The 17,190-nt window shown below is 43.1% G+C and overlaps 1 protein-coding gene across 4 annotated transcripts in view; it reads right to left on the bottom strand.

Moving 5' to 3' along the window:
- Window positions 1-7,692: 7,692 nt before the first annotated feature.
- LOC110501879 (ly6/PLAUR domain-containing protein 6B) overlaps window positions 7,693-17,190 on the bottom strand; it is a 45,304-nt gene continuing 35,806 nt past the window's right edge. For 3 of the 4 annotated variants that reach the window (XM_036959328.2, XM_036959330.2, XM_090216227.1), the window contains 4 exons: window positions 12,466-12,592; window positions 12,236-12,334; window positions 11,702-11,832; window positions 7,693-10,001 (listed from right to left, as the gene is read on the bottom strand). In XM_036959328.2, coding sequence (XP_036815223.1) covers window positions 9,804-10,001; window positions 11,702-11,832; window positions 12,236-12,334; window positions 12,466-12,568 — 531 coding nt within the window. In that variant the 5' untranslated portion in view covers window positions 12,569-12,592 and the 3' untranslated portion in view covers window positions 7,693-9,803. Of the gene's footprint in view, window positions 10,002-11,701; window positions 11,833-12,235; window positions 12,335-12,465; window positions 12,593-14,758; window positions 14,821-15,188; window positions 15,327-17,190 lie in introns of those variants that run through there. The other variant, XM_090216226.1, reaches the window with a different exon arrangement.

Genomic DNA, 17,190 nt, shown 5'->3' on the forward strand with positions numbered 1-17,190 from the left:
AGTAAAGGGTCTGAATACTTATGTAAATGAAATATTTCCATTTTTAATTTTTTATAAATTAGAAAACATTTCTAAAAACCTGTTTTTGCTTTGTCATTATGGGGTATAGTGCATAGATGAGGAAAAAAATACAATTGAATCTATTAATTAATCTATTCTAGAATAAGGCTGTAACGTAACAAAAAGTGAAGGGGTCTGAATACTTCCCGAAGGCACTGAATGAAAAATATAGGATAAAGTCAAGGAGTCTCTAATCTGTTTTACACTGACACAAAATATAAACACAACAAAGATATTACTGAGTTACCGTTCATATAAGGAAATCATTCAATTGAAGTACATTCATTAGGCCCTAATCTATGGATTTCACATGATTGGGAATACAGATATGCACCTGTTGGTCACATGCTTTAAATTGACATCGATTAAAATGCAATTGTGTTCGATGTCCGTAGCTTATGCCTGCCCATACCATAACCCCACCGCCACCACGGGGCACTCTGTTCACAACGTTGACATCAGCAAACCACTCGCCCACATGACACCATACATGTGGTCTGCAGTTGTGAGGCCGTTTTTTTTAATTTATGGTAGAGAAATTAACATGAAATTCTCTGGCAACAGCTCTGGTGGACATTCCTGAAGTCAGGATGCCAATTGTACGCTCCTTCAAAACTTGAGACATATGTGGCATTGTGTTGTGTGACAAAACTGCACATTTTAGAGTGGCATTTTATTGTCCCCAGCACAAGGTGTACCTGTGTAATGATCATGCTGTTTAATCAGCTTCTTGATATGCCTCACCTGTCAGGTGGATGGATTATCTTGGCTAAGGAGAAATAGTCACTAACAGAGGTGTAAACAAATTTGTGCACACAATTTGATAGAAATAAGCTTTTTGTGCGTGTGGAAAATTTCGGGGATCTTTTATTTCAGCTCATGAAACATGGGACCAACACTATATGTTGCGTTTATATTTTTGTTCATTTTACATTTATAACCTCAGACATTTCTAAGACTGAAGAGACTGAACTTTTAACCTCATCCACACACCCTGATCAAATATTGATGAGGGAGAATTGTTCCAAAAAAAAAGGAGCCCTGACCCTCACTGCACCATGGCTATGAATAATACATTCTGGGTATGGAATATTAAAATACTACTGGCCCAGTTTACCTTTATACGAGTCTGCTTTGGTAAGAATCTCTCTGAGGTCAGGCCAGGCCTTTTGTAAGAGTCTGTGTGGTCAGGCCAGGCCTTTTGTAAGTCTCTCTGGGGTCAGGCTTTTTGTAAGAGTCTGTCTGGGGTCAGGCCACGCCTTTCGTAAGAGTCTGTGTGGTCTGGCCAGGCCTTTCGTAAGAGTCTCTCTGGGGTCAGGCCATTTGGAAGAGTCTCTCTGGGGTCAGGCCATTTGGAAGAGTCTCTCTGGGGTCTGGCCTTTGCTCCTCACCTTAACCCTGTATCAAGGGGCTAAGATCTCCATATCAAGGGGCTAAGATCCCTGTAGCAGAACAAAGTGCTGGGATCTCTCACTCTGAAACCCTGTCAGCTAATTAGCACAGTGAACTCTGCCCTCAAATCAGAATGTTAATCCCTGATTGGCCGTCACTGTGTAAACATACAGTACCAGGACAAATAATAATGTTAAGTAACCTAAACCCACCACCACCAACCAATACTATCACTAAGATCAGACCAACTAGGGGCCTGGGGATCAAACAAACATATTGTCCACAGAGGGTAAATGGTCAGATTTGCTATTAAACATGAGGAAGAGGTAAGTGGTATCTACTTTTAGAGTCCTACCCTCCAAAACCAGAGGGAGAGTATCCTGCTAAGAGAGGAGTTGGGGGGGGGGGGCAAGAGGTGAGTGGATTGATGTGTATACCACTGGGAAACAAAGCACAGCAGGATGTCTTGACCGTGCTTAGTTGATTATTGGCATCTTGGCTCAACCATTTCATTATAGTAGCATTATGGGATAAGCTTAACTGTAGTCATAAATGTGGTTTGGTTTCCTGAATAATTGCCCAGACCACTTCAAATGGGCCTTCAATCATTGATAGAAGTCATGTAACCCAATACCAAACAAATGCTTTTACATTTTCAATCCATCAATTTGTTTTTTTAATAACTTAAAAGTATAATCTAAAAAGGTCAAATAGTGTGTGGTGTGAAATGGACATGTTTTCTTTTCTTCCATAGCCCACTCCCCTTGAGGCACCCTCAGAGTGGGGTCCCGGCCAGGGATCAGCCACTTGCTCAAGAGCAGATTGGCAGCTGTTTCACCTAGTCGGCTCAGGGATTCAAACTAACAACCTATCGGTTACCAACCCAATTTACATGTTTTTATTTTACCTTTATTTAACTAGGCAAGTCAGTTAAGAACAAATTCTTATTTTCAATGACAGCCTAGGAACAGTGAACTGCCTGTTCAGGGGCAGAACGACAGATTTGTACCTTGTCAGCTCGGGGGTTACTCGTCCAATGCTCTAACCACTAGGCTACCCTGCCGCCCCACTTTACATCTCTCTGTCAATAGCATTCACTTAAGATGTATTCCAGTACCTCAGAATGGCTTGATCAAGCGATTTGTTTTAAATCGGAGCAAGCAATACATTTAGGCAACCTCCTATAACCGCTGACAGTAAATAACTGAGTCAGTAGCCACCGGGGACCAGTTTGAGGGGGATGTATGGGCGGGGGCGGGGGGAGGTAGCAGGAGAGTGCCAGTGGGTCATTGTTAGACTGATGACTCCGTGAGGGCGGAAAGTGACAGGCTCTACGCCTAATAAAGCCAGAACAAAGAGAGCAGCGGCCAGAGCACACACACACACACACACACACACACAATCAACGGCTGTCCAATGGGGCGTCTTCTGTGAAGCCAAAACGCCCAGACAGTGACACACACACACACACACTTTCACTGGTCTCGGAAAACAGAAACCCATCCCCCACATATCACACCACACATTCTCTCTCACTGACTGTTTACCTGTATCATTCTTAGATCAATGGTTATCTAAACCAACGGTTTGTTATGTAAACATTTGGCTTGAAGAAAAAACATCAGACTAGGGTAAAAATGAGAAGGTAGCCCAAGGGCCTAATTTTAGGAAGTGAATGTCTTGTTTTGACATTCCCTTCAACACCCTCCTTCATGGTACACGCAAGGGCAGGGTGCAGGTGGTGCCCCTACTGGCTATACTCTCACTGGATAGGGATGTTATGGGAGCTGTGATGTGAGACGGGCCGATCCATCACAACCAACCATGCTAATCAATCAGCAACAACTTCGCTGCAAGCCGAGCTGAGCGCCACTCCTGAGAAAAGAAAGCAATACAGAAGAGCTTCTGATAACGTCCCTCCAGTTCCCATTAACGCTATCACAACAAATACAGATCGCCTCTCCGAAATATGGGGTATCGGTCATTGTACCATATGAACCTTGCACCCAGCTAGCACTTAATGTTCTGAGAACCATTTGTTTCTTAGAGCGTGGTTGTCCTATGGTTATTTTTGCATTCAACCTTCCCACAACTTTCTGGGAATGGTGCAAGGATAGTTTCTTGGCTTTGGACCATTCTCAGCACATTTAAGAAATTGACAACAACAAAAAATCTTAATACTTCATTACTTTAAACAGAACGTTTGCTAAAAGTTCAAACATGGTTACATTTCATTAAAATGTTGGTAATGTTCTAGGAATGTTCTCCAATTGGATTGACTGAGGAACGGCCTCAAAGAGTTCAGAGAACGTTAAGAAACAAAAATGTTCTGTTGGAATTTCATTACTTCAGCACAGCGTTTCTTACAGGTGTCCTCATGGTTCTATTTAAAGTCATGTTCTCAAATTGTTTTGAGTAGGTTAAAGGGATACCTCAGGATTTTGACAATGAAGCTCGATATCTACTTCCCCAGCCAGATGAACTTGTGGATACCATTTTAATGTCTCTATGTCCAGTATGAATGAAGATAGAGGTAGTTTTGCGAGCCAAAGCTAACTAGCTTTAACTGGAAGTCTATGATAACTGCTAGCATGTTACTAGTTATTATAGACTTCCAGTCATGGCACAAATACTCGTTAGCTAAAGCTAGTTAGCAATTTCCTTCAAACTGCATGCAGATACATATAAACGGGTATCCACAAGTTCACCTGCCTCTGGGGAAATTGATAAAGGGCCTCATTGGCAAAATCCCGAAGTATCCCTTTAAGTGTGTTCGGGTGTTTTGGCCGCACTCATTAATTATCCACAAATGATCTTAATGAGTGCGTATTTCCTTTGAAAGGGGGTCTGTTTGAATAGATTAAAATGAACAGCTTTGTATCAGTTAAGGAAACATGGCGTGCTAGCTCCATCCTGGTGTCACAGTGGACTAATTCCATGGATAGAGGACAGAAGATTGTTGGTTTGAATCTCACTGACGCTCTGCCACAATAAAAAAATAAATGTGTTTGCATGATTAATGCCCAAACAAATGAATTTCCATTTGTGCTTGGAGTTCAAAACAGCTACGGTAAGCTACAAGTGTTAATAAAAAGAGTTATTGAAACATGTTCTCAGAACGTTATTTAATTACCTTCGAAACAACCTATAATTTACATTCTCAGAACGTTAATAAAACTTCCAAGGAAAACTTTCTCAGAACCTCCGTGCAACTTAAAAATGTGCGCTCCGACCAGACACGCCACTACGGGTGTCTTCATGGTACCGAAACCAAAAACAGATTTAATGCCTCACTCAATTGTGTATAGAGCCATGTCATCGCGGAATGCTCTGCCACCAGAGGTTTCTCAGTTTAGCTTTACAAAAAACAGATCAAAAACATATTTTATTACCTCTCCTCTTTTTTTAAAGCTCTAATTGAATTGAACTGTACTGTATATATATATATATGAATAGTGTATAAATAATATTTTTGTTGTCTCAGGGTCTTTTCAATATACAATGCATTCAGAAAGTATTCAGACCCCTTGACTTTTTCCACCTTTGGTTACGTTACAACCTTATTCTAAAATTGATTACCTTTTATTTTTTCCTCATCAATCTACACACAATGCCCCATAAAGACAAAACAGGTTTTTAGACATTTTTGCAAATTTATACAAAATAAAAACTGAAATATTACATTTACATAAGTATTCAGAACCTTTAATCAGTATTTTGTTGAAGCACCTTTGGCAGTGATAAAGGCCTTGAGTCTTCTTGGGTATGACGCTACAAGCTTGGCACACCTGCATTTGGGGAGTTTCTCCCATTCTTCTCTGCAGATCCTCTCAAGCTCTGTCAGGTTGGATGGGCATTGTCGCTGCAGAGTTTTTTTCAGGTCTCTCCAGAGATGTTCGATCGGGTTCATGTCCGAGCGCTGCCTGGGCCACTCAAGGACATTCAAAGACTTGTCCCGAAGCCACTCCTGCGTTGTCTTGGCTGTGTGCTTAGGGTCGTTGTCCTGTTGGAAGGTGAACCTTCGCCCCACAGTCTGAGGTCCTGAGCGCTCTGGAGTAGGTTTTTATCAAGGATCTCTCTGTAGTTTTCTCTGTTAATCTTTCCCTCAATCCTGATTAGCCTCCCAGTCCCTGCTGCTGGAAAACATCCCCACAGCATGATGCTGCCACCACCATACTTCACCGTAAGGATGGTGCCAGGTTTCCTCCAGACATGAGGTTTGACATTCAGGTCAAAATAGTTAAATCTTGGTTTCATCAGACCAGAGAACTCCAAGCGAGCTGTCATGTGCCTTGTTCTGCCCATGAGCAAGGCAGTTAACCCATTGTTCCTCGGGCGCCAAAAACGTGGATGTTGATTAAGGCAGCCACCCGCACCTCTCTGATTCAGAGGTTGGGTTAAATACGGAAGACACATTTCAGTTGAATACATTCAGTTGGACAACGGACTAGGTATCCCCCTTTCCCTTTTATTGAGGAGTGGCTTCCATCTGGCCACTCTACCATAAAGGCCTGATTGGTGGAGTGTTGCAGAGATAGTTGTCCTTCTGGAAGGTTCCTGTCGAGTAACCGTCGGGTTCTTGGTCACCTTCCTGATCAAGGCCCTTCTCCCCTGATTGCTCAGTTTGGCCGGGCGGCCAGCTCTAGGAAGAGTCTTGGTGGTTCCAAACTTCTTCCATTTAAGAAAGATGGAGGCCACGGTGTTTTTGGGGACCGTCAATGCTGCAGAAATGTTTTGGTACCCTTCCCCAGATCTGTGCCATGACACAATCCTGTCTCGGAGCTCTACAGACAATTACTTCGACCTCATGGCTTGGTTTTTGCTCTGACATGCACTGTCAACTGTGGGACCTTATATAGACAGATGTGTGCCTTTCCAACTCATGTCCAATCAATTGAATTTACCACAGGTGGACTTCAATCAAGTTGTAGAAACATCTCAAGGATGATCAATGGAAACAGGATGCACCTGACCTCAATTTCGAGTTTCATAGCAAAGGGTCTGAATACTTATGTAAATAAGGTATTTCTGCTTCTATTTTTAATATATTTGCCAAAAATTCTAAAAAAACAGTTTTCGCTTTGTCATTATGGGGTATTGTGTGTAGATTAAAATGAATTTAATCAATTTTAGAATAAGGCTGTAACATAACAAAATGTGGAAAAAGTCAAGGGGTCTGAATACTTTCAGAATGCACTGTGTATATATATATATATATATATATATATTACATTTTATTTAGAATTTAAAGTAATAACTTGTTGTTCTTGTCTATAACTGTTCTGTACTTTCTCATGCATTTGTATGTCGTTTGTAGAGTGCAGTAGCTAATGGGGATCCTAATAAACTAAAGTTAACAGGCAAAATGTTCACTTCCGTTCTCAGAACGTTTAAAATACGTTCAGTTTTACCGGTCAGGAAACTTATGGCTTCATTCCCAGAACCAATCGGGAAACCAAGACTTCCAAGGAACCAAATGTGCTAGGTGCATACGGTGGAGATTGTGCAAATACGAACTGCCCTTTTACGATTCCTCACAAAACTAATAAGGTTAGTGTGAAAATGATCTTTTAGCTTTTGCCATTTCAATGTATCCAGTCAGTCACGGTAATCAAGCTCTGAGAAAACAAGGAACAGCCAGTATTTTATAGCAGTTCATAGGAAAAGTTATTACTTGGTCATAAATAATGCAAAATTCCGTGGTTTCTTGACATATTCATTAGATATCAATAAAACATGATAAGAAGGTTAATTCCTTAGGTCAACCTTTATGTTGCTGACAGAGGAAGTCATAATATCCCTTATCTCTCACAACTTTATGACAATGATCATTTTTGCATATAACTGACCAGACATTGCATGTTTTTATGTATAATTAAATGTCACATTCCATCTTAGTGCTTGTTTGTCAGATTTCCAGTTCTAAGATCAGATGTGATAAAACCTCTTCAGAACATGACGCAGAAACAGGGCCAGTACAAAGCCTGGTGTTGCGTGTCAGCCTCACATGCTAGGATCCATATAAGGGTATGATGCGCACCATATGATCAAAGACATGGGTCTTCTGCAATGTTACTGATAAATGTAGTCTCTAGATTTAAAGAGATAATACCTCTGGTAAATGTAGTCTCTAGATTTAAAGAGATAATACCACTGGTAAATGTAGTCTCTAGATTTAAAGATTATCTAATCTGGTATTAGGTATGTTATTGTGTAAAGCAACATATACAGAATTTTACATTTTTACTAAATCACATTCTTTCCATTTTATTTTAGTTATGTTATATAAAGTTATGTTATACAAAAATACAAGCAACAATATTTCGTAACAATCATGTGCTAAATGTATCTTATTTGTGACATACTGTGGATCAAGTATTCATAAATTGACTTTGACAGAGCTAAGCTCCAGATTCCATGTCTTTCATTGATCGTTTCCCAGAATTCTCCCTAATCCAAAGGGAATGGAACATGCTGTTCCTGCCTGTGTTCAGTCAGTTCATTTCTTCTTCCTGGTCCATGTGGAATCCCAAACAGTGAACACCTGATTAGCATTGCCAGGACCACCATCAGTGGCCATTGGTAAACCAAGCATCAGTCATTATGACACTGCTGTAGTCCTTTGTGATTGATCGATCCATGTGACATCTTTATCACAGATTACCATCAGACTTGTAAAAACACACATCCTCCATGTGGTCCGGTCCAGTCTCGTCTCCTCTATAGGGACCTGGTCTGAGGAACATGTTGGTCTGGTCCAGTCTGGTCCAGTCTCGTCCCCTCTATAGGGACCTGGTCTGAGGGACATGTTGGTCCGGTCCAGTCTCGTCCCCTCTATAGGGACCTGGTCTGAGGAACATGTTGGTCTGGTCCAGTCTGGTCCAGTCTCGTCCCCTCTATAGGGACCTGGTCAGAGGAACATGTTGGTCTGGCCCAGTCTGGTCCCTTCTATATGGACCTGGTCAGAGGGACATGTTGGTCTGGTCCAGTCTGGTCCCCTCTATAGGGACCTGGTCAGAGGGACATGTTGGTCTGGTCCAGTCTGGTCCCCTCTATAGGGACCTGGTCAGAGGGACATGTTGGTCTGGTCCAGTCTGGTCCCCTCTATATGGACCTGGTCAGAGGGACATGTTGGTCTGGTCCAGTCTGGTCCCCTCTATAGGGACCTGGTCAGAGGGACATGTTGGTCTGGCCCAGTCTGGTCCCCTCTATATGGACCTGGTCAGAGGGACATGTTGGTCTGGTCCAGTCTGGTCCACTCTATAGGGACCTGGTCAGAGGGACATGTTGGTCTGGTCCCCTCTATAGGGATCTGGTCAGAGGGACATGTTGGTCTGGCCCAGTCTGGTCCCCTCTATATGGACCTGGTCAGAGGGACATGTTGGTCTGGCCCAGTCTGGTCCCCTCTATATGGACCTGGTCAGAGGGACATGTTGGTCTGGTCCAGTCTGGTCCCCTCTATAGGGACCTGGTCAGAGGGACATGTTGGTCTGGTCCAGTCTGGTCCCCTCTATATGGACCTGGTCAGAGGGACATGTTGGTCTGGTCCAGTCTGGTCCCCTCTATAGGGACCTGGTCAGAGGGACATGTTGGTCTGGTCCAGTCTGGTCCCCTCTATAGGGACCTGGTCAGAGGGACATGTTGGTCCGGTCCAGTCTCGTCCCCTCTATAGGGACCTGGTCTGAGGAACATGTTGGTCTGGTCCAGTCTGGTCCAGTCTCGTCCCCTCTATAGGGACCTGGTCTGAGGGACATGTTGGTCTGGTCCAGTCTGGTCTCCTCTATAGGGACCTGGTCAGAGGAACATGTTGGTCCGGTCCAGTCTCGTCCCCTCTATAGGGACCTGGTCTGAGGAACATGTTGGTCTGGTCCAGTCTGGTCCAGTCTCGTCCCCTCTATAGGGACCTGGTCTGAGGGACATGTTGGTCCGGTCCAGTCTCGTCCCCTCTATAGGGACCTGGTCTGAGGAACATGTTGGTCTGGTCCAGTCTGGTCCAGTCTCGTCCCCTCTATAGGGACCTGGTCAGAGGAACATGTTGGTCTGGCCCAGTCTGGTCCCCTCTATATGGACCTGGTCAGAGGGACATGTTGGTCTGGTCCAGTCTGGTCCCCTCTATATGGACCTGGTCAGAGGGACATGTTGGTCTGGTCCAGTCTGGTCCCCTCTATAGGGACCTGGTCAGAGGGACATGTTGGTCTGGCCCAGTCTGGTCCCCTCTATATGGACCTGGTCAGAGGGACATGTTGGTCTGGTCCAGTCTGGTCCACTCTATAGGGACCTGGTCTGAGGGACATTTTGGTCTGGTCCAGTCTGGTCCCCTCTATAGGGACCTGGTCTGAGGGACAGTAGTTTCACAGTAGGACCAGCCTGGTCAGCCCCAGGCCCAGAGTGGGCAGTAACGTCAGCCAGCAGCAGCTCCACGTCGTCCTAACAGGAGTCTGGGATGGGGCTGAGCTGTAGGCCTGCTGCCTCATGGCAAACACAGCATTGGTGTGGTTGGTAGGGACCTCCACATTGCAGATCATACCCTCACAGCATGACACACACTCCTACAGGAGGAGAACAAGGACAGGGAGAGGAGAGGAGAGAGAGAGTGGAGGAGTGTGTGACAACAAATTCAAAACACAAGGGCAGCAATAATGGCAAATACTTTTTAGATGATTCTACAAATGAGACTGAATAGATAAGGGTTAGTGATTTACTGTGTGTGTGGAGGGGTTTAGGTGATTTACTGTGTGTGTGGAGGGGTTTAGGTGATTTGCTGTGTGTGGATGGATTTAGGTGAATTAGTGTGTGTGTGGAGGGGCTTTACTGTGTGTGTGGGGGGGTTTAGGTGATTTACTGTGTGTGGAGGGGTTTAGGTTAATTAGTGTGTGTGTGGAGGGGCTTTACTGTGTGTGTGGAGGGGTTTAGGTGAATTAGTGTGTGTGTGGAGGGGCTTTACTGTGTGTGTGGAGGGGTTTAGGTGATATACTGTGTGTGTGGAGGGGTTTAGGTGAATTAGTGTGTGTGTGGAGGGCGTTACTGTGTGCGTGGAGGGGTTTAGGTGAATTAGTGTGTGTGTGGAGGGGCTTTACTGTGTGTGTGGAGGGGTTTAGGTGATATACTGTGTGTGTGGAGGGGTTTAGGTGAATTAGTGTGTGTGTGGAGGGGCTTTACTGTGTGCGTGGAGGGGTTTAGGTGAATTAGTGTGTGTGTGGAGGGGCTTTACTGTGTGTGTGGGGGGGTTTAGGTGATATACTGTGTGTGTGGAGGGGTTTAGGTGAATTAGTGTGTGTGTGGAGGGGCTTTACTGTGTGCGTGGAGGGGTTTAGGTGAATTAGTGTGTGTGTGGAGGGGCTTTACTGTGTGTGTGGAGGGGTTTAGGTGATATACTGTGTGTGTGGAGGGGTTTAGGTGATATACTGTGTGTGTGGAGGGGTTTAGGTGAATTAGTGTGTGTGTGGAGGGGCTTTACTGTGTGCGTGGAGGGGTTTAGGTGAATTAGTGTGTGTGTGGAGGGGCTTTACTGTGTGTGTGGGGGGGTTTAGGTGATATACTGTGTGTGTGGAGGGGTTTAGGTGAATTAGTGTGTGTGTGGAGGGGCTTTACTGTGTGCGTGGAGGGGTTTAGGTGAATTAGTGTGTGTGTGGAGGGGCTTTACTGTGTGTGTGGAGGGGTTTAGGTGAATTAGTGTGTGTGTGGAGGGGCTTTACTGTGTGTGTGGAGGGGCTTTACTGTGTGTGTGGAGGGGTTTAGGTGAATTAGTGTGTGTGTGTGTGTAATAGTATAGTATAGCTTCCGTCCCTCTCCTCCCTCTCCTCGCTCCTACATGGGCTCGAACCAGGAACCCTCTGCACACATCAACAACTAACCTCCCACGAAGCATTGTTACCCATCGCTCCACAAAAGCCGGGGCCCTTGCAGAGCAAGGGGAAGAACTACTTCAAGGTCTCAGAGCGAGTGACGTCACTGATTGAAACGACAGGGTAAGCCTAGTGGTTAGAGCGTTGGACGAGTAACCGGAAGGTTGCAAGTTCAAACCCCTGAGCCGACAAGGTACAAATCTGTCGTTCTGCCCCTGAACAGGCAGTTAACCCACTGTTCCTAGGCCGTCACTGTTCCTAAGAATTTGTTCTTAACTGACTTGCCTGGTTAAATAAAGTTTAATTTTTTTTTTTTTTTTTAACGCTATTAGCGTGCACCACCGCTAACTAGCTAGCCATCTCACACCGGTTACACGTGGAGGGGTTTAGGTGTATGGACTTACAGTGTGACCCGTGTCCCTGTGGTGTCTACAGCCAGACGTATGACACTCCTCACGAGCAGCACACTTCTTGGTCACAAACATGGTCTTGCCATGACTGGTGAAATGGTGCACTGTCATACAGAACTGGCTATCTGAGAAAAGACCAATAAATATACATTACAGAACTGGCTATCTGAGAAAAGACCAATAAATATACATTACTCAACTGGCTATCTGAGAAAAGACCAATAAATATACATTACTCAACTGGCTATCTGAGAAAAGACCAATAAATATACATTACAGAACTGGCTATCTGAGAAAAGACCAATAAATATACATTACTCAACTGGCTATCTGAGAAAAGGATGGTTAGCTGGTTTTGTCGTGCATTGGCTATAACTGCATAATCATAAGCTATTATAATAGTGTAACAGCAATGACAACAATGGTCATTTTAAGTACTGGTTAGTCCCATCAGTAATGCCAATGAGAAACAATAAAGACATGCATAATATCTGACAGTATCATTGTGTAACAACAGAGAGAACTCACTCGGTGGACACCACTTGTCCTCAGCCCAGCGGTTGCAGGTGTAGTTGTCCACAGCTCTCTCACAGGTGAAGCACTTGAAGCTCTTAGGGAACGGAGTGGCTGTAAAGAGATGTTTTCACTCAAATTCCTCCTGTTCAAACTTCTCTTTCGATGGATATAAATGTTACTTCAGGTAGTTGACGTCATTGTTGAAGAAATTACATCATTTCAACCAGTAAGCAGAAACGCACCTTCCACAGGAGGTTTGACATTGTAGAAGTTGATGCGATGAGATTTAACCTGGTCACACATTGCCACCATTGCCAGGAGATGGAGAGCGATGGTCAATGACATCTTCACAGTCCCTCTAGCAGTAACCTTCAACACAGACACAGAATCAGGATGGCTCTATAGTCAGGGATTCTAGTTAGTCATATTTGTGAAGCATTGGATGTGATCTAGAACCAGGAGGGGCGGAAATAGAGACGAAGAGAGTAAGGGGTGACTAGAAGGAGTAGTTCATATCGAGACAAACATAAATAAAGAACAGTTGACCCTCTCTGGGACATTGAGAAGGTGGATTACCACGGTATTGAGTAAGTCAATGGTGAGGAGTCAAGCCTCTGAGCTGAAGGGTAGGACTCCAGAGAGCTATTGAATGGCTCTGTTCTTTATCAGGTCTCGGGCCCTCCAGCCTCTGAATTTTGACCTCTGGTCAGGTAACCTGGGTTACAGGTGAGTGGTGCGGGGTAATCAGAGAGATCCGGAGAAACGGCTCAGGGAGCACACTGGCTCACTGGGATCCGCAGAGTCCGTAGAGGGGATACAATGACGATTCCCTCCCTGTATAGCTGATATTTGAGCAGGCAATGGAGAGTAGCCTACAGGCCCTCATAGGGACCTCTGGGGCCACTTATGAGAGGAGCCAAGAGCGATCGACAGCTGCTCTTTTGGGACCTTTGATGAACAGAGCAAACAGGCTGAATCTTGGCTGAACATGTTGTTAATATCACATTATTATTATCAAATTTGTAATCAATTATCATTAATGTAATGGTAGTTGTAAGTAGCAAAGGCAGGCAAAACAGAAGAGTGGAGAGGCCAAAACACAAAGCAGTTTCAGCTGAACACGAGCCTTGTGTCACGTTAAATACTAGCAGCAGATTATTGGGATTCTGCTAACATTAAAATGACAAATTGGAGGCATTTGAACATAGAGAAAGTCTAGCAGAACATTATTGGGATTCTGATAACATTATGTTGAAATGACTCCAATTTGTCAACTAAAATCAAAGAGACAAGTGTCTGCAGGGAGTTGGTCGCAGGATGAACCCCAAGGCACATGATTCAAATATCCAATAAGTTGATTAAATCAACCAAAGGAATTGATTCTACATTGTCTCAAGTCACCATATTTAGGCTCTCTCTCATCTCCAACTGTCCTCAGTCCCAGACTAGAAATTCACTCTCAAAGGAGAAATGCTGAGTCAGAGTTGAGAAAACACACCTTTTGGCATTTCCAAATCACAAGCGGTTGAGTCATCACTCTGAAATGATTACTTAATAACTATAACATTATGGAACTATATTGCAATGCCTTTAGAGTTCGAAAATGCTGACAGTCCGTCATGTATTATTTGTCAAGCAACGATGCCAATGAAAAACAAGATAAAACAAAGCACTATTTTTCCAGAGGCGATAATCATTGAGTTTTCAGACGACACCCATTTCCTCCTCCTGCCTGGTGGTGCAATAGAGGCTGGTGTTGATTCAATCACTTCCTGTGTCTGGGCCGACACCTCAATAACAAATAGACCCAAGTCACCCAAAAACTATTACCATTTTATAACCATTCTACAACACAGACAGTTTCTTTCAGGTTAGCATAGAGCAGAGTTTCTTAATTAAAGTATGGGTCGCGACCCACCTGTCAATGGTTTGTCGCGACGTAAATGTATAAATATTTCATTTCTGCAGTTTTGTTGAAGATCACTGCGCGACCCACACGCTGCAGCGCTGTCGTTCAAGCCACTGACTTGTTATTCCCACTCGCCATCACTCACCGCGGTCATGAAATGGACCCATGATAGCCATAAGTTCTGACTGAGCTCAATCGTCATGAGACGCAAATACAGTGATGACATTTTGTCTCTTTCATACAAACTTTGAGAAATAACAAGGAGTGCCCGCAATGTGTGTTGTGTGGGGAAGTGCTTAGTAATGAGTCTCTCAAAACGAACAAATTAACCTTTCTGATCTCCCCATCCCGGATCCGGGTTCGTGAATACAGACTCAAGCTCATTACCATAACGCAACGTTAACTATTCATGAAAATCGCAAATGAAATGAAATAAATATGCTAGCTCTCAAGCTTAGCCTTTTGTTAACAACACTGTCATCTCAGATTTTCAAAATATGCTTCTCAACCATTGCAAAACAAGCATTTGTGTAACAGTATTGATGGCTAACGTAGCATTTAGCATTAACATTCAGCTGGCAACATTTACACAAAAAAACAGAAAAGCATTCAAAAAAATCATTTACCTTTGAAGAACTTCAGATGTTTTCAATGAGGAGACTCTCAGATAGCAAATGTTCAGTTTTTCCTGAAAGATTATTTGTTTAGGACAAATCGCTCCGTTTTCTGCGTCACGTTTAGCTATGAAAAAACCCCTGTATCCAGGATTGTGTAAATCTATCAGCAAGCTCATTAGCATAACACAACGTTAACTATTTATGAAAATCGCAAATGAAATGAAATAAATATGCCATCTCTCAAGCTTAGCCTTTTGTAAACAACACTGTCATCTCAGATTTTCAAAATATGCTTCTCAACCATAGGAAAACAATAATTTGTGTAAAAGTAGCTAGCTAGAGTTAGCATTTCGCGTTAGCATTTAGCGTTAGCATTAGCGTTAGCATCCAGCACGCAACATTAACAAAAACATAAAAGCCTTCAAATAAAATCATTTACCTTTGAAGAACTTCTGATGTTTTCAATGAGGATACTCTCAGTTAGATAGCAGATGCTCAGTTTTTCCAAAAAGATTCCTTGTGTATTAGAAATAGCTCTGTTTTATACATCACATTTGGCCACCAAAAAAAATCCATAAATTCAGTCCTCAAAACGCAAACTTTTTTCCAAATTAACTCCATAATATCGACTGAAAACATGGCAAACGTTGTTTAGAATCAATCATCAAGGTGTTTTTCACATATCTCTTCATTGATACATCGTTCTTGGACACATGCTTTCTCCCCTGAATCAAATGGTAAAGTGGAAGCAGCTGGCAATTGCGCACCGAATTCGACGCAGGACACCAGGCGGACACTTGGGAAATGTAGTCTCTTATGGTCAATCTTCCAATGATATGCCTACAAATACGTCACAATGCTGCTAAGACCTTGGGCGAACGACAGAAAGTGTAGGCTCATTCGTTGCGCAATCACAGCCATATAAGGAGAGAATGGAAAACAGAGCTTCAGAAATTCTGCTAATTCCTGGGTGATGCATCATCTTGGTTTCGCCTGTAGAATGAGTTCTGGGGCACTTACAGACAAAATCTTTGCAGATTCTGAAACTTCAGAGTGTTTTCTTTCCAAAACTGTCAAGAATATGCATAGTCGAGCATCTTTTCGTGACAAAATATCGCGCTTAAAACGGGAACGTTTTTTATCCAAAAATGAAATAGCGCCCCTAGAGCTCTAAGAGGTTTTAATAAAACGACACGTCCTGACCAAACATCCAGGCACAACATGACGGTAAACCCAGGGAGATATTTCAGGACAGGGCAGAATGCTTCAGGAAACAGGGCTTCGAAAGTGGAAAGGTAAGTCAACTAGCAAGGCATTGTTGTCATTTTATAACAGGTAAATAATAAATATATAAATATAATATAATAATATTAATAATATTAATATAATAATAATATAATATAAACAGAAATAAGGGAGCACTATATCTCATCATAGTAGATGTGAATTTCTCTTTCAAACAATCCTCTAGCCTTGTAACGTTACACAGCTAACGTTAGCCAAAGCAAGCCAACTAGCTACTGATAATGCAACCATAAGAAACAGTACAGATGAAGATTAAAAAATGATCAGGCCTACTGTACATCTTACTGTAGAAATGATCGTTGAAAACAAGTCTAGGTTGGAATTGTTGCTATCACAAGTGTTAATATTTATTCTGAACTGGAATAAACTGATTGAAGCAAGATGCTTTTGGAGACAAACACTCACACATTTCTGGGTTGTTCATCTGAAGCAGGAAGTGGCCTCCTGCCTGACTGAGACAGCAGGAGATGTTCTGATCCAGCTTGGCACCACCTACCTATGCAAGTCAGGGTTCTGAAGTACATAAACAGTGTCATTGCTGAGTATGACCTCAGTGTTGCGCTGTCTAAAGCAGAGCCCAGAATAGACATGCTTGTTGAAAACTTCAACCAGACACACACCTCTCATTAGGAGTGTGTGCATGTGTGTGTTTTCTGGTCTACATTGATGTGATGTGATCAATCCGTTTATTCCAGTTCAGAATAAAAAAAAAATGTATTTTAACAGCCACAGTTCCAACCTAGACGTTCTATCAACAATAATGTATATGTAACGGATGTGAAACGGCTAGCATAGTTAGCGGTGGTGCGCGCTAAATAGCGTTTCAATCGGTGACGTCACTTGCTCTGAGACCTTTGCTGCTTTTGTGGAGCGATGGGTAACAATGCTTCGTGGGTGACGGTTGTTGATGTGTGCAGAGGGTCCCTGGTTTGCACCCGGGTATGGGCGAGAGGACGGTCTAAAGTTATACTGTTACATATACAGTAAGATGTACAGTAGTCCAGATCATAAAAAAAAAATCTGTACTGTTACTTAGGGTTGCACAATCAAAAAGCCTGTGTGTGTTCAGTTATTCACCTGTGTGATGTGATCAATCCGTTTGTTCCAGTTCAGAATTATTTTAATGTTATTTTTTA

The sequence above is a fragment of the Oncorhynchus mykiss genome, chromosome 22, assembly GCF_057628025.1.
Source record: "Oncorhynchus mykiss isolate SJ-2025 chromosome 22, ASM5762802v1, whole genome shotgun sequence".
Classification (NCBI taxonomy): domain Eukaryota; kingdom Metazoa; phylum Chordata; class Actinopteri; order Salmoniformes; family Salmonidae; genus Oncorhynchus; species Oncorhynchus mykiss.